The 27,904-nt window shown below is 42.1% G+C and overlaps 2 protein-coding genes across 2 annotated transcripts in view; both read left to right on the forward strand.

The window, feature by feature from the left end:
* Positions 1-9,761: 9,761 nt before the first annotated feature.
* On the forward strand, positions 9,762-17,207 carry cyp1a (cytochrome P450, family 1, subfamily A). Its single transcript, XM_084337292.1, has 7 exons — positions 9,762-9,860; positions 10,314-11,185; positions 11,303-11,429; positions 11,548-11,637; positions 12,727-12,850; positions 12,963-13,049; positions 15,831-17,207. Exons 2-7 carry the CDS (start codon positions 10,346-10,348, stop codon positions 16,126-16,128), a joined length of 1,566 nt encoding a protein of 521 aa, XP_084193418.1. The 5' UTR covers positions 9,762-9,860; positions 10,314-10,345; the 3' UTR covers positions 16,129-17,207.
* A 3,916-nt stretch (positions 17,208-21,123) lies between these two features.
* LOC311247331 (enhancer of mRNA-decapping protein 3-like) overlaps positions 21,124-27,904 on the forward strand; it is a 112,217-nt gene continuing 105,436 nt past the window's right edge. The window contains exons 1-3 of the mRNA XM_084337694.1: positions 21,124-21,236; positions 21,676-21,855; positions 24,937-25,130. Coding sequence (XP_084193820.1) covers positions 21,692-21,855; positions 24,937-25,130 — 358 coding nt within the window. The 5' untranslated portion in view covers positions 21,124-21,236; positions 21,676-21,691. The remainder of the gene's footprint in view (positions 21,237-21,675; positions 21,856-24,936; positions 25,131-27,904) is intronic.

The following is a 27,904-nucleotide window of genomic DNA, read 5'->3' on the forward strand; positions in this document are numbered from 1 at the left end:
TACAGTTACCCCACCCCGCCTGCCCAACCCCCCCCCCCCCCCCCTTGGCTAAATTGCCTCACTAACTAAAAGGTGTTCACAATTTTACAACGCATGTTTTTGGACAGTGTCATAGTCCTCAGTTAGGCCACAGGGCTCAAACCCTGCTGTTGCTGTGCTCAGAGGATACCTGCTAACTGCCCCCCCTGCCACAGGAGAGGGTATCCCGGACCCGTGTCGGAGTGGTTAGCAAATCCAAAACAAGGTTTCCACACTATTTACCCCCATCAAACAGTAAAGCCCGGCCCCTGAGGGCATGCTACGCCCAGGCACAGAGCCCACAACGCAAACACACGTACCTCACCCATCCTACGTCTGACACTAGTGCCTATGGATTGAGCCTCAGGCTCCCAAGACGCCGCCAGGAGGCCAAGAGGAATGACACGCAGGGCAGGCCATACCAGGGTCAACAATATTTCCCTTTCAATGGACTTTTGGGATGTAGAATACTCAATCACAGTGCAGACTGCAGAGTAGGTGATTATTTATTGATGGCGTATGAGCCCAGTTCCCAAGGTTTCAAAGGGGAAATAAATGTGGGAAGGAAAATACAGAGTTGTTCTTAGGTCAGTGGGGGAATTGAAAATGAGAGGTGAAAGTCAATAAAAAGTCTACTCTGTGTTTTCACACCTAATGGACTGTCTGGAATTGAATGCCACCTAGTATGAACCAAGTAGGCTATACTGCGCTCTAGGTCTATTGAAAGTACTTATTATTGGTAGAGAATACAATTACAATGGGGGGGGGGGGGTAAGTATTATATAATTTATATATTCATATTTATATATTCATATTTATATAATTTACAGCATATCTGTCTGCATATAATCATCCTGTATACCTACTGCACATGCATATAACCCATACAACTCTGTATGTTAGTATGTACGATAATGCTGTATATATATATTTATTCGTCCTGTATATATATATATATACACCTGTCTGTACATACCTGCACATATTTCTTTTTTTTTAATCAAATTTACCTGCACATATTTCTTAGATAGAAATATATCTGTAAATAGTAGATACTATATCTCTATCTGTACATATCCCTTACTTACTCGTACTAATTACGCTGCTGGCCAGTATGACTACTACCGTACTGTCTTACCTGTATCACTGTACATATTATATTACTCTGTATATACATCTGATTAGCACTACACACAGTAGTACTAATTGATATATTTTATACCCAGTTTAATCACCTGTACATTGTACATTACTATTGCACTTTACTCTTACATTTGCACTCTGGTTGGATGCCAAACTTATTTTTGTTGTACTGTACTTATGCTGTATATTGGCAATAAATCTGACTCTAACCAAGTAGGCTATTCTATACTGCGCTTGATTACTCTGAAAGAGAGTCCAGCATGCAGCCTACAATTTTATTGAAATATACAGTAGGTCTTTGAAAGTACTTATTATTGGTAAAGAATACAATTACAATTGTGAGGAAAAAAGATCAAGTAACATATAAACAAGACTAGATCAATCTAGTTAAGCCTGACCCAGCCGTGACACTCACGCGTGTTTCAACCATGAGGAGTCAGTTGTGGACATTTGCTATCATAGGCCAGCCCACATATGAATGAATGAATGAATGAATGAATGAATGAATTAATGAATGAATGAATGAATGAATGAATGAATGAAAACTTTATTTAACAGATTGCAGAATGGGTACAATACAGTACGGTCAATACATACAATTGTTAAGGGGATGCAGACCAGAGAAAGACTTTTGTCTTGTTTACATCAGGGTCCCCCATTTTCAATTCATAGTGACATTTCGCTGCTGTCGGGACAAAACCTCATAACACCATTTTTTTATTTATTTTTTTATTATATAAATCAACTCCGTAGATCATCCTCCATATGTCTGTGTGGGTTTTACAAAGTTTAAACAATGGGAAAGCATTAAACCGATCATCTGTCTAAACCTCCTAACTCTATTCACCCTCAAATCTGTGTTAGTTTTTTTCATCTGCTGAAAAGTTGGGTTTTTGGAGTTATGAGGTTTTGTCCCGACAGCAGCGATTTATGACATACACAACATACATGACATCATGACATTTATGGCATAGGGACATACATGACATACAGGTATATAGTACATTTGTGACATATATGAAATATACAGTACTGTTACCCATAGATCCTGACAGAGTATATACATATGATGGGGAGGAGACTGTACATTAGGAGGGGGTGGGTGGGTGGGAGAGAAATATACATACGGGGGGGGGGAGAGAATATATACATACGGTGGGGAGGAGACTGTACATTAGGAGGGGGTGGGTGGGTGGGAGAGAAATATACATACGGGGGGGGAGAGAATATATACATACGGTGGGGAGGAGACTGTACATGAGGAGGGGGTGGGAGGGTGGGAGAGAAATATACATACGGTGGGGAGAGAATATATACATACGGAGGGGAGGAGACTGTCTATTAGGAGGGGGTGGGGGGGTTTGGACATTTACGGTGGCCAGTTTCGAATTGCAGCCTCCCGTAGGTGCTCTTTTAGAGTGGTTTTGATTGTGGGTAGGTATTCACATTCCTTTACAGCTTTGGGTATAGGGCGTTGTTCATATAGCATGTCACTCCTAGAATTTCCTTTTCACTTTGGTGTTATTTTGTGTGGATCATATATTGAAACTCAGTGGGGTATAGAGTACTTTTTCCTATGTTACTGTACGACCAATCACACAAATTGTCCATCACAATACATAATGTGTGTTTTAACATGGCGAAGTGAGCGGAGCAGGGTTGTCTGAGGTCACGGCATGTAAGGTGCCATGACCTGCAGTCGCACATAATCCTATTAAGGTTGGACTGATCAGGGTACACGCAAGGCAGGAGCTGGTCCACTGATGTTCACACCAAAGGCATCACTCCCCCATATCACCCCTCTGGTTTACTCATAACTGGGTCATTTTGGATTTAGGGGAGAGCCAATGAAATCAATCCTAAGACCCCTTGCTACTGGTCTGAGGGTTCATTGTGTGAGAGTGCAACTAAGAAGAATCAGAACCACTTCATTCGCCAAATACAATTAACTCACAGGAATTTCTCGACGACAACATTGCAAAGATGTGGTAACAGCTCACAAAGCTTAGTAGGCCTATGACTGATACTCAATGACAAGCCACAGAACCTTACAGTGCACTGGGAGGGCAAGGTGAAGAATAGACAGTAGGCCGTATATACGGCGGTGATGTCACTCTTCATAATTTTTTGACAGAAAGAGTGGGTTCCATGTCATTCTTGCCTTGATATCAGCCCATGTACAGTATGTCAGACCATTGTTCAGCTTTTCCTTTATAAAGATACTTACTAGCCATTTTGTGCCAATTCGTCACTTGCAAAGACTTCCAGTGTCCAGATGTACAAAGCTCACCACATCTGATGAAAATGGCGGCATGCTAACCTGTGGGTCTACACTGCTGATGTTTAAAGGAACACACCAAAATGATGGGAAATGCGCTCGCTGTCTTCTCCAGAGTCAGATAGGAAGATAGATACCAATTTCCTCTCTGTGAGTTCAGTAGAAAGATATCTGGCTGCAAACTCTGGGAGAAGTGTTTTTGGCCAACAGCTAGCTAGCTGTATCCGATTCCATTAATTTGTGCTAAGCTAGGCTAGCTTGCAGCCTGATAGCTTTCTACTGAATGCACAGAGAGGAAATTGGACATTTGAACCTATCTTCTTGTCTGACTCCGGAGAAGACGGTAAGCGCATTTCCCATAATGTTGGCTTGTTCCTTTAAAGCAGTGGTCACCAACCCGTCGATCTTGATCGACTGGTCGATCTTTGAGACTGTCCCTGTAGATCTTTCCATGAAAAAAAAAAAAAAAATTTTAGATCTTACACTGAGAGTCCACATTACAGTTCTACGTTTGTTTTGATGTGAAAAGTGATGCTGCACTTAGCACTGACTGAGAAAGTACACATACAGTTCTACTATTGTTTTGATGTGAAAATGATGCTGCACTTAGCACTGACCGCACTTAGCACTGACTGCACTTAGCACTGACTGAGAAAGTACACATTACAGTTCTACGTTTGTTCTGATGTAAAAAGTGATGCTGCACTTAGCACTGACTGAGAAAGTACACATACAGTTCTACTTTTGTTTTGATGTGAAAATGATGCTGCACTTAGCACTGACTGCACTTAGCACTGACTGAGAAAGTAAACATTACAGTTCTACTTTTGTTTTGATGTGAAAAGTGATGCTGCACTTAGCACTGACTGAGAAAGTACACATTACAGTTCTACTTTATAAAATGCTAATTGTAAATATGTTTGTCAATGTTAATAATATGAGAAAGTCCACATTACAGTTCTACTTTTGTTTTGATGTGAAAAGTGATGCTGCATAAGATGACTGCACTTAGCACTGACTGAGAAAGTACATAATAGTTCTACTTTAATGTTGGACCAAAGCATTGCATGTAATTAGAATACAGGCAAATAAAAGTCATTTAGTTTAAAGTACAATCTTGGCTGTCTTTCTATCTCAACGCTTCAATAGGTAGATCTTGCCTTCACCAAAAAAAAAAAAAATTATCTTGGGCTTAAAAAGGTTGGTGACCACTGCTTTAAAGCATCTTTAAAGATGCTTCATGAAACATTCTGAGACATTTCTTCCTCATCTTCTTGTTCTTGATTCAATAATGGACCTGTATACCTCACCACAAACTATGTGCACAGTGCACACACACACAACTGACACACACACACACGAATATGCATGCATACACACACACATTGACACACACATATGTACATCCACACGTCAGCATGCGAAAAATGTGCATGCGCAGGCAAGCGTGCACATACACGCACACAGAGGGAAATAGAGGGGCACACCTGGTCTGAAGGTGCATACGTGTGTGACAGGTGCTTGCGTGCATAGAACAAGAGTGCCTTCACAGTCATTACACGCTTTTATCTCATGCTCAGAAAACAGGCTTCTGTTGTACAGGTATATGACTGTGTGCAAAACAGTGCTTTCTTGTTTGCGTGTCTGTTTGGTCAAATGGACACATACTAAGCTATACATGACATTATCATGCAATTGGCTCCAGTGAGCTCAAGTAGCCTACATATTTTGGCACTGGCAGCCAAGCCAGTCTATATGACATTTACAATGTTCTTCTCTCCCCGTGGCTGCAGCCGTGAGTGCTGTTCACCTGTTGTGATCCAACACAATGTCACACACAGCCCCATGCATGGTGGTCACTGAGGATGTAACCTGGCATCACCTCAGGCTTTCCACACAGTGAAGAGCAAGACAAGTGACATAATCACTATAGCAGACCATTGCTATGTTAGAAATGTGTTTGATAAAGAGTGATTATCTGACATTTTGGTGATCAGTTACTGAATCAAAATATCTTCCAATTAGTCCTTCAAGTTGTCAATGTCCACCTGTATGTCTGTATGTCGTGTGTGTCATATATGTGTCATATATTGTTGTTATTGTTATGATGAATTGAAAATGGGGGACCCTGATGTAAACAAGACGAAAATCTTTCTCTGGTCTGCATCCCCTTAACAATTGGAGCTGTACTGTACTGTACCCATTCTGCAATCTGTTAATAAAGTTTTCAATCAATCAATCAATCATCACCTCACACAAAGTGCCACTATTCATTCAAGACTGGCAGTGATTGGACAAACATATGGCCTAATGTTGAGCCTCTGGCTTATGAAATGGGTTCCAAGTTGCAGTATGTGAAGAAGTAGTAGCCTTTCTAACACCCCTCCTGATCTATTGGTTGGAATCGGATGGTTACAGACAGTGGCTATGGCAGTCGCAGCTTGGTGGGTTTTTTAACTGTTGATTTCAGCTCAACCGGTTGCATGCCTGCAATGAATGAAGCCGTGGCAGATCGCATGACTCCAAAGCCCCAAGATCCTCGCATTTACAGAAGCTATAGCGCGCAAATATGTGTACCTCCGTGCCCGAGAAAAAAGTCTCACGTCCTGCACTCTTTGTTCTGCGAGTTTAAGACCCTTGTGTCTTTCCAGAGGCTGCTGCCTTCGCGTGACTGACCAAGCAGATTTAGGATTGTCCCGAAGACCGAGCCCACCCCTCTGTGCGGGAGCTCCGCTTTCTCACGCGAACTGGCTCGAGGCGCACTGCCGAGCCCGAGGGGCAAGACGGGCAGACGGGCAGGCAGCGGGAGAGAGTCCGGAGGAGGGACTCGTCAGTTGTCAAACAAGTTCGACGCTTTCTCTGAACACTGATAGTCCCAGAATGGTGTGGATTTACGCGAAAATAAATAAGTAGCCAACCTATGAAAGACTGGCTGTCTGATTTGGTTAATCTATCGTCTGTCAGCTTTGCTGTGCTATAGTATAGGATGATGTATTTTGTTATTGCTGATTTTTCCTAATTAGAAATAGCCTTTTTTTCTTTTTTTTTTTGCATATACAACCTGGATGCTTTGTATGAAATTAAACATGAAAGGGTGATTCGTGCGCACATGAAAATAAACTCAACAGGATAATGGGCGGATTTGTCATAACCTGACCGCGATTAAGCATGCCACGCCACCGCACATTTCTGATACAAGGCTATAGAACATTTCAAGGTTCAGGTTATCATGCAACAATTAGTCCAACTTTTTCTCTGTTTCTCTGCATATGCATAGCTACTGCATTATGTAATTATGTAAGCCTATAATATATGTACATAGTGTCTATAGGCCACTGTAGGTGAAACATTTTGAAAGGCATATGAAAAAAGACTGGCAGTGATTGGACAAAAATGGCCTAATGTTGAGCCTCTGGCTTATGAAATGGGTTCCAAATTTCAGTATGTGAAGAAGTAGTAGTCGGTGGGGGAAAGTGTAACACCCCTCCTGATCTATTGGTTGCCTCTTATGTTGAATTAGAATTGCATTTGATTATAACTTCTAAGTGATATCTAAGTGAGCTGTAATTAACACAAGGATTCAGTATCCTCTTATTCCACTGGTGGCCATATAGGCATTAACTCTCAATAACTGTCAAATAAAATTAATGTGTGCAAAACAATTTAAAGCTTTGGGATACAGTATGTGTGAGATTATGTGCAAAACAAATCACCATTGTTTTTTTTTTGGCGAATTGCCCCTTTAAATTATATTTACCTTATTCCCTGCAAAGGACGGGGCCTCTAAAGATGTCTCTATCATTAAGGCTGGATCAGTCTCTGCAAAGCCTGGGGGAATTCCGAAGGCATAAAGCTCTCTTCAATTTTACACAATGTATACAGCTTTTTGGCTTTGGTCTGACATGACTTACCACCAGGTGTTGAATATTATGCATATTGCATACTGACTACTTTACTTATACACATCAACAACACACACACATACACAATCGCATACACATAGCCTTCAGGCCCTTCACTCATATCCCTATGTCCCTCCCAATCATATCCATATCTCTGTATGTCATATTCTCACCACATCTCTCTGCCCTGCATGCATATAACTCATTCTGCACGGCATAGCCATTTTATAGAGATCTAAGCTGGGGCTCCATTGCTGACATGTTGCAACATATTCTGTCAGTAAACTCTATCCTTAATCAAAGACTCTCCTTGTTGTTGTGAATAATCTGGTCAAATTATTCCACCTCACCTATACTGTTTAATGGCCTTTAATGGATATTATGTCCATTTCTTAGCCAGTCAAGCAATGACAAATGTCTCCCTCTTGCTGCTCTGTTTCATATTGTGCATGGCTGCCCTCAGCTGTGGGGTTTCTCCAAGCCAATTATATTCAATGAGAAGAGTAGAGCTAATGACCACTGATGAAATAACAACTTCAAAGGCTGGATCATACCGTACTCTTTTTGTTACCTCAGGGTCAACCATTCAACACTAAATCAATCACAGAAGCAACACGGGTGTAGCTCACACCTCATACTGTGAAGCAAAATTAGGCCCTTACAAAGAAAAACATTGAAATCCATGGGTTTGGGCTGTATAGTCTGTACATGAACTAAAGCCAACACCAATTTTTTTTGCTCAAGATAATGTTCACTTACTTTCACTTTTTAACGGTATTAAATGTTAATATTAGGTATTAGTCTGTAATTATAGTCAAATCACTTTTTTATTTTTTTATTAAATATAACAATATAAAATAAACCCCCCAAACACGCGCGCGCACACACACGCACACACTGGCAGATCGGCAAAAGGTTCGCTCCTTCACCATTGTTTTAAGAACACAACGGAATCAACCCCTGTGCGTCAAGTTCATGTGTACTAAAATCCCCAAGGGTGCATGCATGACAATATTAACAAGGTGTTCTATCAAAACAGAAAACAGACATACTTAGGCCTATATATGGTTTTAAAAAATATATAGAAAAATAGAAGGAGAAAAAAAGGGATAAGTGAGCTGTATAATGTAATGCCAGAGCTATATTCTTTCGAACAAATGCATCTTCATTACACATCACGACGCCTGTTATTTATTCAAAGAGAGGACAGGTAATGAACTCATAACACCCTTGCACTCCAGCACTGATGCCCCCCCCTCTCCTCCTCCTCCCCCCAGCATCACCATCAAAGGGAGAGGAGGGCTTGGCCGCACAGTCCTCGCACGCAACTGGTCAATCTTTAACTCGAGTCGAGAACTATAACAGGTACACGCACGCGATGGCTTTTGACAGTCTTTTTTTTCTATCAGGATTTAGATCTTATACCGAAACTCCCTTTCAACCTATAGCCTACTGGTTCCATGCTCTTGTCTTGTAGACAGTCACCCTGTTAATTAATTTAGACCTGGAAACGGGATACACCGATGAAACCACAAAGATGTCAAGTCTAAAATTCCTTCAAGAACACATAGTGGATAGCCACTCACACCCCCCCTTATTAATCTTAAACCAAGACAAATATAGTTTAAAGAGAGAATTAGATTTAACCTGTAACAGTATTTGTATACGTCTACTCTACCCCAGCAATCATTGTGAGATTTATCAAGCTCTCCCGACGTAGTGCCTTTATTGATATTTCTCCAGGGGATGACATTCTTCATCGGAGTGAGTTTATGATGAGTCAAGTTTATTCCCCACGGCGTGGGTTATTATAATCCCAAATAATAAACGTGATTTTGTGATGTATTTGCTTTGGCAGATTGTGTGATCTGTTTTCTTAGGCAATACATAATTAGCTTTAAAATGCAAATTATGAAATGCTATGGCGGCGCACCGACAATATTATGTGAAAATATGTGTGACCTTAAATTTGGGGAGAACTTCTCAAAGCAGAACAAACTGCAAGAGATATATAGGCCTAATGACTGGAAGAACTAATTCTGTCTGGTTTAAAGTGATCCTAAATGAATGTGTGTACGTGCGTGCTCGTGTATGTCTCTCTCTGTGTGTGTGTGTGTGTGTGTGTGCGTGTGTGTGTGTGTGTGTGTGTGTGTGTGTGTGTGTGTGTGTGTGTGTGTGTGTGTGTGTGTGTGTGTGTGTCTGTTGGATGTGTAAACTCTCCCGCCTCCCTCCCCCCTCTAACTAAACTTCATTGATGTCTCCGCTTGGGAATCTGTGTTGTACCTTCCCTACCGCTGCTCGAGCGCCCCAGGGAGAGAGAGTGGAGGGGGGGGGGGGGGGGGGGGCATTACGTCATGGACAACAACCAATGAAGCTTTGGAGCGCACTATAAAGCAAGTGCCCATTCTCTCTTTCAGAGACAGCAAGAGAGTACACTCAGAAAAGGACAACCCTTCATTGTTATCACTCGCAAATAACGTCTTTGATCACCACAGACTTCCCTTTGCCCGTCAACTAAGGTAAGCCTGATTTATTAAACTGTTTATCATTGAATCATGTATGGCCTATAGGTTAGGCTATAACAAATAATCATTCATTTATGTTCAAACAATAGATGTTAAAGTGTAGTGTTAAAACATGATGTTGTTCAGTAAAGATATACTGTGCACCTTGCAGTTGGGACTTTTTATACGTTTTTGTCTCCTTAAATTTTTTTCAGTTTTTTTTCTTCCTGAATTAAGTAAATTTCCATTGGTTTATCAGTCATATAGTGATGGCAAACTGTAATGGTTTGCATAACATGTGTGAGGTTAGAAATTATGAAAATATGTACTGACAAATTAATAATGACGGCATGTTGTATTACACCTCTTGCATAATTTATGCTGAGTTTGTGGTGCACGTTTTCAGCTTGTTGCACAAGAGCTGTCTCCCACTCTTTCATACTGTAACATCCCTCTCCTCTTTTCCAGGTTGTGCAGCCTGGGGCCCAGAGAAAATCAAAATGGTTCTAATGATACTACCCTTCATTGGCTCGCTGTCAGTGTCTGAGGGCTTGGTGGCCATGGTAACACTATGTCTGGTCTATTTGATCATCAAGAACCTCCACACTCAGATTCCTGAGGGGCTGCGCCGACTTCCGGGACCCAAGCCCCTGCCCATTATTGGAAATGTGCTGGAGGTGGGCAGCAAACCCTACCTGAGCCTTACTGCCATGAGCAAACGCTACGGCCCGGTATTTCAGATCCAAATTGGCATGCGGCCAGTGATTGTGCTGAGTGGCGCAGAGACTGTGCGACAGGCTCTCATTAAACAAGGGGACGACTTTGCCGGCAGACCAGACCTATACAGCTTCCAGTTCATCAACGATGGCAAAAGTCTGGCGTTCAGCACGGACCAGGCCGGTGTGTGGCGCGCTCGTCGCAAGTTGGCCCTGAGCGCTCTGCGCTCCTTCTCCACCCTGGAGGGCACTACACCAGAGTACTCCTGCGTGCTGGAGGAGCACGTCTCTAAGGAGGGAGAGTACTTGGTGGAACAGCTGAACAGCGTCATGAAGGCCGATGGCAGCTTCGACCCCTTCCGTCACATTGTCGTGTCCGTCGCCAACGTGATCTGCGGGATGTGCTTTGGCCGGCGCTACAGCCACGATGACCAGGAGCTGCTCGGTTTGGTGAACATGAGCGATGACTTTGGTAAGGTGGTGGGCAGTGGAAACCCTGCCGACTTCATTCCCAGTCTTCGCTTCCTGCCCAGTGCCACCATGAAGAGGTTCGTGGCCATCAATGACCGTTTCAACAACTTTGTGCGGAAGATTGTCAGCGAGCACTATGCCACTTACGATAAGGTAGATAGGGCATCTGTGTTTCATTCTGTGACCTCATTTTACATCCAAGATTCACAGTCAGAATCAGATGTCAAGATGATGATGATTGATGACGACGCTCCAATTGTCTGTTTTCAGGATAACATCCGGGACATCACCGACTCCCTCATCGATCACTGCGAGGACAGGAAGTTGGATGAGAACTCCAATGTTCAGATGTCAGATGAGAAGATTGTAGGCATTGTCAATGACCTGTTTGGAGCGGGTGAGTTAAAGGCCTTCACCTGTGAAGGATCAGACATTTGGCACATCTTAAAATACATGAAAAAATAAAGAAAGAAAGATGATAAATGTCATAACAGAGGTTTGCATTTCTTTTCTAGGCTTTGACACTATCTCCACTTGCTTGTCGTGGTCTGTAATGTACCTGGTGGCTTATCCAGAGATCCAGGAGAGGCTTCACAATGAGCTGAGTAAGTAGAACAAACAGATTTCGTTTTTCTTTAACAGAAAGAGGGCTGTCCTCTCTCCTTAGCATTTCTTTTTTTATTGAGACAGTAGGATGGCTGAGAGGGGGACAGAGTAGGGGAAACGCTAGGAGAGAAGGTTTTGGTGGGATTTCATCCTAGCAGGCCAGCAAGGTGCTGTCAGAGACGGGGGTTGGAGGTTTGTAATGTACCCGGAAGGAGATGAGATGAGGAGAGTCATAGAAGGAGATGAGATGAGGAGAGTAATAGAAGGAGATGAGATGAGGAGAGTAATAGAAAGAGATGAGATGAGGAGAGTAATAGAAGGAGATGAGATGAGGAGAGTAATAGAAGGAGATGAGATGAGGAGAGTAATAGAAGGAGATGAGATGAGGAGAGTAATAGAAAGAGATGAGATGAGGAGAGTCATAGAAGGAGATGAGATGAGGAGAGTAATAGAAGGAGATGAGATGAGGAGAGTAATAGAAACAGATGAGATGAGGAGAGTAATAGAAGGAGATGAGATGAGGAGAGTAATAGAAGGAAATGAGATGAGGAGAGTAATAGAAGGAGATGAGAAGGTCAGCTTTAACCACTACACCATCTCTGGGACACCAGGCCTGAGTGATTTTTTTTAATTTTTTTTTACTATATTACACATTTCAAATCAGACTTCACTTGGGATGGCCCATTTGTTGATAAGGGAACAATGTTGCCCAAAAGTTTGGTCATACAAATTGAGTGGACATCTGATGTTGTGTTAGCTGAGTTGCTTGCAGTCTGAATGCACAGTTAAGTGTTTTAGTAAAACATTTTCATCATGTTGTTGGAGTTACTTCTCTCTGAGAAATGTGTATTCGTCTTTGATAAACATTAATGGGGCCATTTTTGAACTTTTGTTTTCATTTGCAGCACAATTATGTGAGAAAAGTATCTTATAGATTCTTAATCTTGACACCATCTTGTTTAAAAATCTGTTAGTCTGGGAAATCCTTCTATCAGATATTATATTATCACATATTACAGTCCAGTGCCAACAGCAATCACAAACTCTGTTGCTGTCCATCTAATAATCCATGTTGTCTCTCCTACCAGAGGACAAAGTGGGGTTGGATCGCTGTCCTCGTCTCACGGACAGATCAAACATACCTTTACTGGAGGCCTTCATCTTGGAGATCTTCCGTCACTCTTCCTTCCTGCCATTCACCATCCCACACTGGTGAGGTTCATCTCTGGGAGATTAGGACAACAGAAGTTATTACACACATCAGAACTTGAGTGAGCAAACATAGAACTAACTGTAAATATATATATTATACTGTATCTTTTAGCTCCACCAGAGACACATCTCTTAATGGCTACTTCATCCCAAAAGACACCTGTGTCTTCATCAACCAGTGGCAGATCAACCATGATCCGTGAGTATGACATCATCTACAATGACTGCATGGTGATTCCACTGGGTAGGGACTATTGGTATCAGACATTGGGTCAATACCAGGTACCAAAAGCGTGTCAGATACTAATAAAAAGTTACCTTTTTGCATTTTTGACACAGAAGCAAGAACATTTATAAAGAATGGATTGCACCGCATTTATGTCCAAAGACCAATGACAAAACCAAGGAAAACAAAAACAAACCGCGTGAACTTTGGAAATTACTCAATAACCAACTAGGCTGCAGTAAAAAACTTAAAACCAGATTCTCAAACATAAACATAAAGACGGACAACACGCTCATCACAGAAAAGCTGGATGTAGCCAATTACTTAAATAGTTTCTTCACAAACATAGCCACAACACTGGTAAACAAACTACCCTCCCACTCAGGGCATTATGGGGTAGAACACATAGTAGCATACTACAAGAACCTAGGGGTCCACAAAGACGACTTCAAACTGGAAATGGTAACAACAGATGAGGTACTCAAAAAACTGAGCGCCCTCCAACCCAACAAGGCCACTGGCCATGACAACATCCCCTCCAAATTCCTCAGAGACTCAGCAGCCGCCATCACCCCAGTCATCACACACATAATAAACCTCTCCATAAAACAGGGACACGTCCCCAAGGACTTCAAAATTGCGAGAGTGACCCCTCTGCACAAAAAAGGCAGTAAATTAGACCCAGGCAACTACCGCCCTGTTTCTATCCTTACCTCCATCTCGAAAGTCATGGAAAAATTTTTATACGAACAGGTCGAAAAATACCTTGCGGAAAAAAATCTAATCTACGAATTCCAATCTGGCTTCAGAACATCCCACTCCACTGACACATGCCTTCTCTATTTAAACGACCACATCAAACAAGAGGTGGACGCGGGCAAATACTGCGGCATGGTCATGCTGGACCTACAAAAGGCCTTCGACACTGTCAATCACACCATTCTGATTGACAAGCTAAAAGCAATTGGTTTTGATAGTCTATCAGTGAGCTGGATGCAATCCTACCTGGAGGGGAGAGAGCAGATGGTGGAGGTAAACGGTACCCTATCCCCCCCCCTCACAGTAAACTGTGGTGTTCCACAAGGAAGCATACTAGGTCCGCTACTGTTCCTAATTTATGCAAATGACATGTCGTCAGCTTGTGACTGCAACTTGTTCCTGTTTGCGGACGACTCAGCCCTGCTGGTCTCTGACAAGAACAAGTTACAGGTTGAAAAAACCCTCAGCTCAGAACTAGGCAAAATCTGCATATGGCTCGCTGATAACAAACTATCATTACACATGGGCAAAACAGAGTCCATTCTCTTCGGTTCAAATAACAAACTCAGCAAGACCGACGGCTTCTCAGTTACAGTGGGTGACAATATTGTCACAAGGAAAGAAGATATTACCTACCTGGGTTCCATCCTAGAGGCAAATCTTTCCTGTGACAAAATGGCATCCAATGTAATAAAAAAAAGTCAACCAACGAACTCGATTCTTGTACCGGATCTCCTCACTGGTAAACAAGAATACCCTGAAGACTCTAGCAGGAGCACTCATTCAAGGGTACTACGACTATGCTTGCACCTCATGGTACCAAAGCACCTAAAAGGCGCTAAAAACAAAATTACAAACATCTCAAAACAAACTGGTCAGACTACTGCTTGACCTTACTCCTAGAACCCACCTCACCCCTGCTGCCCACTTTGACAACCTAGGATGGCTTAGAGTAGACGACAGAGTACAGCAACTTGCAATGGGCCTGGTCTACAAGATACACTACACGACCAAGGTACCCATGTACATGACAAAATACTTCCCAAAGGTCAGTGAATACCACGATCACAACACCAGAGGGAGCTCCACAAATCATGTTAAACCCAGATTCGGCTCAAACAAGGGACTAAACACGTTTAGCAATTATGCCACATCAATGTGGAACGCCCTACCCAAAGCTGTAAAGGAATGTGAATCACTACCCACTTTCAAAAACACTCTCAAAAAACACCTAAGGGAGACTGCAACTCGAAACTGGCCCCTGTAAATGTCCGAACACAACCCCCTCCAATGTACAGTAAATTACCAAGTATGGTCTTGTCAATAATCCAATGTACAGTGTTGTTTGTACAGTTGTACAGTGTCCCCCACCCACCCACCCCTCCTACCCAACCCCCCCCGCCCCCCCCCCCCACTCCTACCCAACCCCCCCCCACCCCCCCAACCCCAATGTACAGTCCCCCCCCACCCCCACCTACCCAATCCAATGTACAGTTTCTACGCCTAATGTATATACTCTTTTCTTTCTGGACTCTTTTTGTATCACAAACAGTACTGTAATTGCACATCTGGTATGTCATAAATGTATAGATGTAGCAGTACTGTCTATCTGTATGTCATGTATGTCATATATGTTACGATGAATTGAAAATGGGGGACCCTGATGTAAACAAGACGAAAGTCTTTCTCTGGTCTGCATCCCCTTAACAATTGTATGTATTGAGCTGTACTGTACTGTACCCATTCTGCAATCTGTTAATAAAGTTTTCATTCATTCATTCATTCAGACCCTGAACCAATTGTGTAATGGTTCAAATCTATGCTGTTTATAAAAGCAATGGATAATCAGATTTGAGATTCTGCAGTAGGCAATACTCAAAGGTCTCCCAAATTGGTATCGGCCCAAAAGTGTTATCTGAGCATGATGCATCCCTATTATTGGCTTATTCCTCCTTTATTTCTGTGCCTTATGTCTTGATCCTCTCTGGTTTGCAGTGAGCTGTGGAAAGATCCTTCCTCCTTCAACCCGGACCGTTTCTTGAGCGATGATGGCACTGAGCTCAACAAAATGGAGGGCGAGAAGGTGATGGTCTTTGGTATGGGCAAGCGCCGTTGCATCGGTGAGGCCATTGCGCGGAATGAAGTTTACCTTTTCCTAGCAATCCTCGTCCAGAGACTCCGCTTCCAGGTGATGCCAGGGCAGCCGCTAGACATGACCCCAGAGTACGGTCTGACCATGAAGAACAAACGCTGCCAACTGAGAGCCACCATACGAGCGAGGAATGAGGAGTGAGGGCATTTAGAATCTATATATGTATATATATATTATAGATGGTATACGTTAACTCCAAAGTTGGTATGAGTCAAGTTTCGATTTAAAGCCAGTGTAAGGGAGTGTATGTCTCTCAGAAGGAAGGCACAGGAGGCCTAATTTCGATTCACACTGAATTCATGGCATCGAAGCAAATGTCTGAAAAGGGTTTACAGAGGACCAACAAACAATGAGATGTCGAAGTTTGCTTGAAAATGTCTTTGTAAACTTGCATCTGTTTATTTTGTTTGAAATACATTTGCATGTCACAGTTCCAACAGGCAATTGGCATTTCTCTCTTAAGTGCTGAGAGGGACTAGGAGCTAATTTGCTACTAGATAACATGTCAGATTGTCTTGACACAGTCCATTCAATGGCTGTAATAATACACAACCAGCTGATCCTGGGTGTGTGTGTGTGTGTGTGTGTGTGTGTGTGTGTGTGTGTGTGTGTGTGTGTGTGTGTGTGTGTGTGTGTGTGTGTGTGTGTGTGTGTGTGTGTGTGTGTGTGTGTGTGTGTGTGTGTGTGTGTGTGTGTGTGTGTGTGTGTGTGTGTGTGTGTGTGTGTGTGTGTGTGTGCGCGTGTGTAGGGGCTATGTTAACTCCACTTAGACAGTGAATATTCTGAAATGTCACCAAAATGTTACCTCCACAGTTCTGAAAATTATCGATAAAGTGCCTCAAACTTATCATTCAGGTGACCATGGGACAATGAGGTAAACAAATACCATGTCCACTTGTAAGCTAATTATTTCTTATTCCATTGTATAGTGGATGGAAGACACTGAAGCTGTTTATATCCCAAAATGTGATTATCTTTTTTGTATATTAAGTGAATTTTTTATGTTCCTACTAATGTGTATATATTTGTGATATAGGCCTAGTGTCACTGTGCAGTTGTATGATTCATAATAAGGACATCAAAATATATTAATTGAATATGAGTATGTACATTTGTTTTGTATCACTTGTGTAGTAAAGATTTTGTAACAATGTAACAAAGAGGGACTTGTGTCCAGTGTATCATTAAATCATTCTCAGAAATAAAATATGATAAAAGCAATGGCCTACAGTTCATCTTGCCCCTGTTCATTTACTTATTTTGGAGAACACACACACACACACACACACACACACACACACACACACACACACACACACACACACACACACACACACACACACACACACACACACACACACACACACACACACACACAGTGGTTGAAGAAGTACACGGTTCCTAAGTAGAAATACCCAGATAAAATACTATAGTAAAAGTAAAAGTCCTCCTTCAAAATGTAAAGGTAGAGACATTTCAAGTTACAGTTTCAAGTTTATTTGTCATCCATATCCTGTTTACAGTGCAGTAAAAGTATAGTTCCATAAAATTTAAATACTCAAGTAAAGTACAAGTACCTCAAGATTTTAGTTAATTAGTTAGTTAGTTTAGTTAATAAGTGCAGTACTAAAAATACTTAAAGAGGCACTAACCATACCAGTCTATTTGACACATGGGTCATTATTACCTTGATTCAAAGATCACTACCATTATTCTTTTCATGATACAAGTTTGGTGGTTCTTTCCTGCCGATTCACCACTGCCACTTGATTCAAGTATCAGATAATGTGTGTAGAGCAACCTTTCAGTGGAACAACAAAAACTTTCAGGAAGATGAATGCACCTCAGATGTTAGTATGGAATTTTAATCAAATGTGGTGACTTTTAAGGGTTTATGTGACATTTAAAGGGGCAAACCAACATTATGGGAAATGCACTTACCGTATTCTCCAGAGTCAGACAAGAAGACAGATATAGAGCTATAGAGCTAAAGCTATAGAGACAGAGTGCAACAAGTTATACTCTGAAAACCACACCCTCCAGAGAGGAAACAATCGGCACAGTAATATGCAACCAAGGATGGAAATCAAACAAAATGCCTGTAGCTAGTTCAAAACATGAAATATCAGCATGTCAAACGATTATTGTATACCAGAGAGCAAGATATATTGACAAACAATATACTGTCAATATCTCCAGGTTACACACACACACACACCACAGGAGGGAGGAAAGTATAGCGTTTATCGCAAACAAATATTGCAAGCTAATGTTATCTATGTGTAAGAAATTGCAAACATAATAGGCTACTGTAGGCTATAGCTTTCTGATGTATCTTTTAATGCTTACCATGACCCACTGCACACGTTGACATAGAGGGTATTGAGTGTCAGGGTTCGACAGTCTTATTGCCTATATCCACCTTTATCTTCTTAAAGGCTCAGTTTCGGTTTGGAAGCTTATGGAAACTTAGTTCAGGTTCTTTACCCTGTTGGTAGTGCATCCCACCACACAGTATATTCTAGTTATTTTTCTGATGTTTGCTAGCTGACTGAAATGACAAGGAGGCACCATCACACAATACAAAGTCAATGGAGAGAGATGGAATGTTTTCTCCTCTGTGTGAGTGGGACATTTGTCTCTATCCGGCTGCAAGCTAGCCTAGCTTAGCACAAATTAATGGAAGTGGATACACCCCAGCTAGCCTAGCTTAAAACTTGGGGATTGATCGATTGATTGATTGAAAACTTTATTAACTTTTGCAGAATGGGTACAATACAGTACAGCTCAATACTAACAACTGCTAAGAGGATGAAGACCAGAAAAATACTTTCGTCTTGTTTACATAAGAGGTGCTTTTGGCCAACAGCTAGCTAGCTGGTATGTATCCGCTTCCATTAATTTGTGCTAAACTAGGATAGCTTGCAGCCGGATAGCTTTCTACTGAATGCACAGAGTAAATGGGTATCTATCCTATCTTCTTGTCTGATTCTGAAGAAGACAGTAAGCACATTCCCCATAATGTTGACATGTTCCTGACACAGTATCAGATACAATAGAACACTATTATATGGAAGTGGTGAATCAGCAGAAAATAACTACAGAATCTTTCAGTAATGGTAAAAGATAATGAAATAAGAACACCACATTATGAGAGCATGAACAATTACTTGTAAGAGTTGTACCCTTCCTGATGACTTGTCGTACAGAACTTGTAAGTCGCTTTGGATAAAAGCGTCAGCTAAATGACTAAATGTAAATGTAATGTACTTAGAAGAACCCACATGTCAAAAAGACTGATAATGGTCCTTTAACCAAAATACAATGAAGATTTATTTTAGCATAGGCCTATTCTATTGATATAATTTGCACAGTATTCATCTAGTGTGTAAGTGTGCAGTGGTGGCACACGCACACACACACAGGCAGGCACGTGCACACATAGAGATAGAGCCCAAGGGGTGCTTGAGCACCTGCCCTTTTGAGCCTCATAAAAAAGTGCCCCTTTTTTTTACCGTTACACATATTATAGACTGCCCTTCCAACTGAAAAATGTCAGGATAGAATAAAAATATTAGGTAAAGAGAGAGAGATGCCCCATATTCCATTGCAGTTTGCATGGCCTCCTCAGCGTGCCTCTCCGCGGACCTATTTTATGCATAGCGTGGGTGGTGATGATGATGAGAAACCGCTGTGGCGCATACAGTTGAATGCTGGTATTACACTCATTGAGGGATACGAAGAAGTCAAGTCCGATGGGATTTGGGAATCTCAAATACAAATCGGGATTGGAATAAATTTTTTTTATTTATATTAAACAATACAGAATATACAGCACTTCTTGGGGTCTGTAGGGTAAGCACTTATTCCCTCCCCCCTGAACATTTATGGAGATGTATGGGCCTTTTAAGTCAGTGATAAAAGTGTCTTTCAAGGATAAGTGAGCTCCTGCACTGATTATTATAGTTCAATCTTCAATATTTGATCACCAAAACCCCCCAAAAAGCATAAAAAGGGGCCCCCCCCGCCGGAAAAGGGCCCTTAAAACATACACAGGTATAGACCACCGCAACACTTCCGGGATTCTGAAATCGGAGAGGAGATAGCGGGGGGAGCATATGAATGAATGTGGATGAGAGCCGTGATGTAAGTGGTTGCAGATACGGCTGTGGGGGTGCTAGAGACATGATCGAATAGACTTGTATGCGCCTGAATCTCCTGAACACGGCGCAACCCATTCCTAATCGATCAGAACTAAATCGGCCAAGAAAAAGCCCATTTTTAAGCACCTATTCCCCATGCACATGCGCAGATTGCCCACGGATTGTGACACCACACACACCCGCCCTGGACTGTTCCATCAGAGGGGGGAGCTTCGGTGGTAGTGTGAGTGGCTACAGACCACTGCACTTAAATATAAACATTAGTCTACCTGGAGACTCAATGAGGTAATTGTAGATGTCGCCATAAGACGCGTCTGGCCATTTAGTGGGATCATTGTTTCATTATCCTGTTCGGCTGAAAGGACACTGGCTGCTGAAGCTCCCCCCTCTGATGGAACAGTCCAGGGCGGGTGTGCGTGGCGTCACAATCCGTGGGCAATCTGCGCATGTGCATGGGGAATAGGTGCTTAAAAATTGGCTTTTTCTCTGGCGATTTAGTTCTGACCGATTAGGAATGGGTCGCGCCGTGTTCAGGAGATTCAGGCGCATACAAGTCTATTCGATCATGTATCTTAGCACCCCCACAGCCGTAGCTGCAACTACTTACATCACGGCTCTCATCCACATTCATTAATTTGCTCCCCCTGCAATCTCCTCCCCGATTTCAATGTAACGCGGAAGTGTAGTGGTCTATAGTGCCCTTTTCAAAGTTTGAGCACCTGCCCCTCTAAAGTCCGGTGCACATCCCTGCACACACGCACGCAGACACACTCTCTTGTGTCAGCATCATATGGCCCAAGCAATGACCATAGTCGCCAAATATTCTGCCAAACATTTACTGCCAGACATAACGTTACAGTTCAGAACACTGATAATAATAATAAATAATATAATAAAATAATTATAGAAAGATCCTTCAAACTTCCCAGAAGCCCAAGTAATATAAATAAATGAAAGGAAGTGACGTTACAACCCGGAACACAACACACATTCGACGAGTGCTCACTGCTCATCAAGCTACACAACTAACTTGGCTGCGAAATAACACAACTTGACTTTGGCTTAATCACATAATTGAATTACAAGGTAGCGTAATAGTTATTATTGTATATATCTTGACATTGACAATACACATTTGACTATTCCTGGTCTCTCTTAGCTGAAACAAATAGCCCACAACAACATGTGCACTAGTTTTCATAGAAGCAACGTTTAACAGGCTAAACTGTATTATAGCTAACGTTACGTTCGCTAAAGTAACAACTACTTAATGAAATCGAAGTGATGTCGCTAGTAATTTTAGCTAGTCAACCTTCATGTCTAGATGTCTCATTTTTAACGATAAAGCGACTCGAGGCTAATGCTTATTTAACGATTATCTCGCCATTCAAGTTGTCTTTTGTGGACATAAGACGCACCCTGGCTGTATTGTAGTTGCCTAGCTTTAAGGTTTTGTGTTTGAATTTAACGCGAACATGAAGCCCCTGTAATATGTTTATTTGGTATGTGTATCCTCTCTCTCCAGGTCCATCGAGAGAATAATGGCCGCCGACTGGTTGGGTAGTGTTGTGTTTATAAACTGTGGGTCGGTCTTAGGAGTTTACCAGGGAGAGGTTTCATCAGTGGACCAGACCAGTCAAACCATTTCTCTGAGACAGCCTTACCACAACGGACTCAGGTGTTCTGTCCCCGAGGTTACTTTCAGGTAAGAGTGGTTTCAGATGTTATTTGAGCAAGCTGCACTGTTTGTCTTTAGCTAACATGCAGAAGTTGCATTGTAGTGTTTGGCAGGTGGTACAGGTATCATCCATCCCCCACCCTGGTTGTTAGACTGGCCTGACCCCAATGAATCCCAAATAAGAGTGTATCCTAATGTTCAGTTCTGCCAAACCCACAGTGCAGACAGTTCTCTCTGATGGCCCGCCACAACATCTCACTTTTGACACCCAATTTATGCCTGTCAACTGCAAGGCTATTGCATGCCAAGGGCTTTCCAGGGCACAATGCTTTGAGCCAATTTAACACAAGCCTCGGCTTGTATCCACAATCAACTTAATCACATCATCACATAATAGTAGAGGTTGTCATCGTATACTTAGCATTTGATCCCACCCACTTTAAACTGTATCAATACGAAAAGCATTAATTTCATGTCACTTTTAGGTTGATGTTGGTGGTTATTACCTGCTTATGGTTAAATAGTCAATTGACTGCATTCATACAGCGCTTTTATCCAAATAGCTTTACAGCTTATGCCTCGCATTCACCCACTAAAAAAAAACAATACTATCTTTTACTAGTATGCACTCTGCTACTTTGGAATCTACCTTGCCTGTATTACTACTATGCTAATATATCTCTACTACTATACACACGACTGTAGCACTCAAGTTCGACACTGTTTGACAAACAATGCTACTAGCTGTCAAGTCCTGCTGACTTGTATAGTCAGCTAAATTACTAAATGTAAACAGTCACACACCAATGGCAGTGACAACCATGCAAGGTGCCTACCTGCTCATCGGGAGCATTTAAGGCCGAATTAGACTTCTGCGCAAGCTGTTGTGGTTCCTTTCTCTGCGTTGGTTAGACCATTATACCAACACCACGTATTCCGTGTCACTCGACATTACATCTTTGACAACTTCCAGAGCCTTCTCCCGCTGTACCCCTGCCTCTGGAATTCCCTACCACAAGACATCCGTGCAATAGACAACCTCCCCACCTTTGTTTCCCGTCTCAAAACACTTCTGTTCATTCTGGCATATTCACTTTAATTTTAAGTTTATTATAACTGCTCCCCTATGTGTAACTCTGTAATATTCTGTTTTTACTGTGTGTAATTGTATTTGTTTTGGGTGCTTTGAAAGGCGCCTTTAAATAAAACGTATTATTATTAACTTAATACACCTGTTATGTTCATAAATCAGTTTAAACCATCTCTCTGTAGTGTAATACATTCCCATTTGTATTTTTCCTTTCTTAAGTTAGGCTACTCATCTACAACAATATTAACTTATTTTTGTAGTCCATAAAGACCATATTTACCCCCCGAGCACCCCACCCAGACAGCATCCTGTCCCCCGCTACCCACCAACCTCACCCCAGCCCTCTACCCCCAGAGGCAGCTAGCAACATTTACCAGACTGTAGTAGCCAGCATCCTCTTTTTTCTGTAGTATACTAGGTGGTGAGGAAGGCTAGCTCAGTAGTGGGAGTCAAACTAGAGGTGGCAAAGAATGAGAAAGAAGCTGGACGATATCCTGGAAAACCACTCCTACCCCCTCTATGAAGAGCTAGACAAGATGAGGAACACGTTCCACCATAGACCCCCCCCCCCCCCCATTTTACTCTTAACTACTAAGCCCTGCAGTCTCTGGCGCAGTAATGTTATTATTATTATGGATAGACTATACATATGTCAAGTTTCAAGTTCAAGTTTCTTTAATAGTTGTCATACAGAAGTACAGAATACTTTCATACAAAATGCTTCTTACTGTTACGCTCCAGAGACTGTGCTAGACAAGATAGTATCAAATAACATAGTATAGCATGTAATTTAGAAGAAGAAAATGAGGTCACAGTGTTCGGTATAGACATATGTACAATGTTCTGAGTTACCATGTCTCACCTGTCTGTGTTATTATGGATAGAGTATACATTAATACAGGGATTAATAAGGACCGTCTTACCTTATCTTAGATAAACCAATCATTTTCATTAATATTTTTCGCATGAATTACTCGAGTAGTGCTCGAGCAATTGTTTAGGAAAACATTTTAGAACGCCTCTTAAAGCACATGGCAGCAGCAATAATAACGACATATTTGCGCTTAGTCACACAAACTCGCTGCCGATATTATTATGTCTCGCTCCAAGAACATAACAATGCACAGCAATATACTCTATGCTTAATGCGTATTGTCATTCATCAAAACAGTCAGTTACCATTTGTAATAATTACATTACCTCCACTGTCTCTTTGCTCATGGAACGACATGTCCGTATCAATAGTCGGTGATTGCTACACAAAGTGGGCGACATGTTGTTGGCACAATTTGGAAATGCACAAACCGGTTTTAGATAATGCTAAGATAACTTTTTGCTGTAATGTTAAGTGTACTATCCATGCTCCACAGCTTCTAGCTTCCTCAACAACTCACGCCTTGCAGGATTTCAGGGTGAGATTTCAAAGCAAGTTTTCTGTTAAAAACATAAAACATAAAATCTTAAATATTACATGTTCATATCCCCACTGCATACCAAGTTCCATGCAGAGAAAACAATGTTTAGAGGTGTTCCAGTGATGTTAAACTCTGAAATGGGTTATTTTCCCGACAAAGGGTTATTGTGGCATGTCCATAGGAGGCCTCTTTTTCAACTGACTGTACTTGAGGGAAGCGATCTGAACTGCTGGTTGTGGCTGCTGTGGTTATCGGAAGCACGGCACTCTTTTACTAAAAGTTGAAATATTTGAACTCCTAGCACTCTGAGTGCTAAAACATGGTCAGCTCTCAGCAGTGACGGAAACGTGCAGTAGAGCAGCGTTTACATTGAAACAAAAGAGAAAAATACAGACCTTCTATGGATATGCATCTTAAGTCCCAAAGTAACAGATTGATTGAATCAGTATTCGTTATTTGTTGGTCAGAAGAACAAATCTGCACTCACATACTCTTGCCAGCCATGATATAGTTCAGCTGTACCGGTCCAATACTACTAAGTAAAGGGCAACATCAGTTCAAGGATATCACATCACAGTACAATATTTTGATCTTGTCGTGCAGTGCCGGGGACATCAGGGAGCTGAAGTTCCTAGATATCCAGAGTGGCATCAGTGACCGGACTGGCGCTTGCCAGGGAAATGCAACACAACCCACTGCTGTTGTATCCTTAGGAAGCAATGGCCAGAACAGCAGCTGCACACACTCCGCCAACAACACCCATTCCGCCAACGTGCCAGTTACCATATTACGCAGAGGTAAGAGGATTGGCTACAACTTGAACTTAACAGCATATTTCACCCTGCTAACCCGTTAACACTATACCTTCCATTACCTCCATATGAGCGGTGAACCACGGACAGTAGCTTCCCTTGGGGAACCGACTGTATTCAGCAACAAATAAATCTTTAGGGTGTGTGTGTCCCTCCACTCCATGATTAGTTTCCACTGAAGGTTTAAGAATCTAGTCTAAAAACCAAAGATGGGCACTGATTTGGAAATTCCATATAGATATTTTGCTGATAGTGTTGATAAATATAATTATCTGGTTAACAGTTTTAATTTTAAAGGTCAGTAAAATCCCTACGACAATCACGGTGAAGGGTTCCATGCGATTCCTTTTAAAACCTTTATGGAACTCAAGGCTTTTTCAGCAATTCCCACCTTCATGCTCATACAGTTACATTCACACAGAGGGGCTGCCTAGTATGACCACAGTATGGAACTGTTAGTCATGGTTGAAGAGCAGCTCCACTGGAGCAGTTGGGGGTTAATGCTTGAATTTTCCACAGCTAGCTACAATGTGAAAAGTTTGCGAACTGTTCTGTGTACATGTGTGTGTCCTTTATCGTTCTTATGCACACACACACACACTCACACACATCACGCAACTGATTACAATATCCCTTGTGCTTCTCGCATGACTGCAACTATGGTGAGACAGATCCAGAATTATGGGCACATGCTCCGAACATCGGCTCCGAATGGGTACTGCACTAGTAATCCCAATTTTAATATTTATTTTAATATCATGGTGATCAATGAGGCAGTCTTAATTTAAATTGAATCTATTAATTTTCTAATTCATTCATCCAATCGGCTTCATGCTCGGCAGGTGTATTGCTGAGGACCCAGGGGAGCGGGGCCCAGTGTCAAATTTGGTGCCATTTGACCAGATGGTGGCGCTATAGTGCGTGTCTGTCCTTCGCATGTCTCAAGAACCATTCATCCAATCACTCGCCCTCAACAGGTGTATTGCTGAGGACCCAGGGGGTCTCGTTGGCGAATTTGGTGCAATTTGGCCAGATGGTGGATTGGCCACCTTAATTCACAAATAATTGGTATTGGCAGAAAAAAAATCAACCACTAGAATCCATCCAGTCTTGTGCAGTGAAGACACGTACGCGACTAATTTTCATCAAGCAAACACTAATGGGTTGTGGAGTTTTGTTCTTGTAAGAGCCAAAGCTATATATATATTTCGGTTATTGTATTATGTATGTTTAATATTCATTGGATTTGGATAAAGTCATTGAACCGTCGTATTTGTCATAATAGAGCATTCTAGAACATAGAACCTTCGAGAACGTAAAACAGTCCGGAACGTTTGGGGTGATGTCATAGTAGCCTTTCTAGAACGTAAAACCTTCTAGAACCACAGGATAACGTCATGATAGAAAGTTATGGAACCTTCGTGATGTCACCGTATGATGTCATAACCGAACATTCTAGAACCTGTGGGTCTCTATATAAGCAGACGTTTCCTTGGAGTGGCGATGAGATGGAGGGTTCCCCCTCTTGGGGGGGCCCTCCAAGAGAGGAGATGATGTTTGTATTGTGATTGTATGACAAGAGGAGCAGAGAAGAAGGAGACAGAGACGATAGAAATGTGTTTTGAAGATGAGAAGAAGAAGAAGAAGAGTGTAAACTTTCTCAAGTGTGGGCGAAGCAAGAATTGTGGAGGGCAGTAATACGCCACGATGCGTCTACACTGCCGGAAATTCAAATAAGAAGAAGAAGAAGAACGGAGCTTTTTGCATCTTCGACCAGACTGAATGGGGATGGACCTATCGGATGGACTCAACCAGGGAGCGAAATAAACTTTTTGACTCACCGGCCAGTGGCGGGTAGATGGGAAGAATCTACCCGCCAAGCATATTTCTTACCTGCCAACTTTTTTTTGATAAAAAGAAATTATTATTATTTTATATACATTTTTTTTTAATAAAATATATATAATACTTGTGATTGTGTTATCTGCGAGACATCGCCACCTCACTGTCTGCAAACAGCTCCACTGTCTGTGTGTATACTCGAGTGGCCTCCAGCTCCAGCAAGGATTCTCCAGCGCTGCAGCTGGACCCTAAACGCTACATTCAGCATGCAAAAGGATTCTCCTGAGCTACAGCTGGACCCTATTCAGCAGCGATGTAAGCCAGGGACTCGAATACGCATGTTGTTGTAGGACATTGATGTCAGGAGCTTTCTGTAGCTACTGCTGGATGGCGTTGGGACAACGCCTCAGTGAACTATTTAGTTTACTGCGACATTTCATAGTGACTAGTGAGCTACCTAGCCAACGGAGGTATTATGCACTGGACTATTGCTGGAGCATTTGTTTATGTCGGGAGCTATCCGTAGCTAGCCGGCTGGATAACGTTACACAATGCCTCATGTATTAAACTAAGTGAATAGTTGACTGGGTCATTTTGTAACGGTAGCTAACGTTATCTCACGGAGGTCCCTCTGACTAGACTAATGTCACAGTGACTGTCTGAGGCAATAGCCTCTGTTTACATGCAGGCATACAGAAACAGGTGGGGAGTATAGGAGCAGCAGTAGCAGCAGCAGCAGTGCGCGGTGCGCTGCATGTCTGTGCTGAGACAGCGAGTGAGAACTCCGCTAAAGAATTGGATCATGATTTTCGGTTTTCACATGACTATTTGATTGCCCGCCACACGGCGGTCAGACCTCTCAGTGGGAGGCGCCAAACGTAAAAACTGAGCGCAAATGGCGGGTGGCGCTTTCTAGT

This window comes from Notolepis coatsorum (assembly GCF_963971535.1).
Source record: "Notolepis coatsorum genome assembly, chromosome: 20".
Taxonomy (NCBI): Eukaryota; Metazoa; Chordata; class Actinopteri; order Aulopiformes; family Paralepididae; genus Notolepis; species Notolepis coatsorum.

What these genes read in the sequence shown, in the direction of transcription:
- cyp1a (XM_084337292.1), top strand. Translation starts at nt 10,346, where the DNA reads ATGGTTCTAATGATACTACCCTTCATTGGCTCGCTGTCAGTGTCTGAG. An exon ending in CAATGACCTGTTTGGAGCGG is followed by an intron (nt 11,430 to 11,547) that starts GTGAGTTAAAGG and finishes TTTCTTTTCTAG; the next exon opens with GCTTTGACACTATCTCCACT. An exon ending in CCATTCACCATCCCACACTG is followed by an intron (nt 12,851 to 12,962) that starts GTGAGGTTCATC and finishes TGTATCTTTTAG; the next exon opens with CTCCACCAGAGACACATCTC.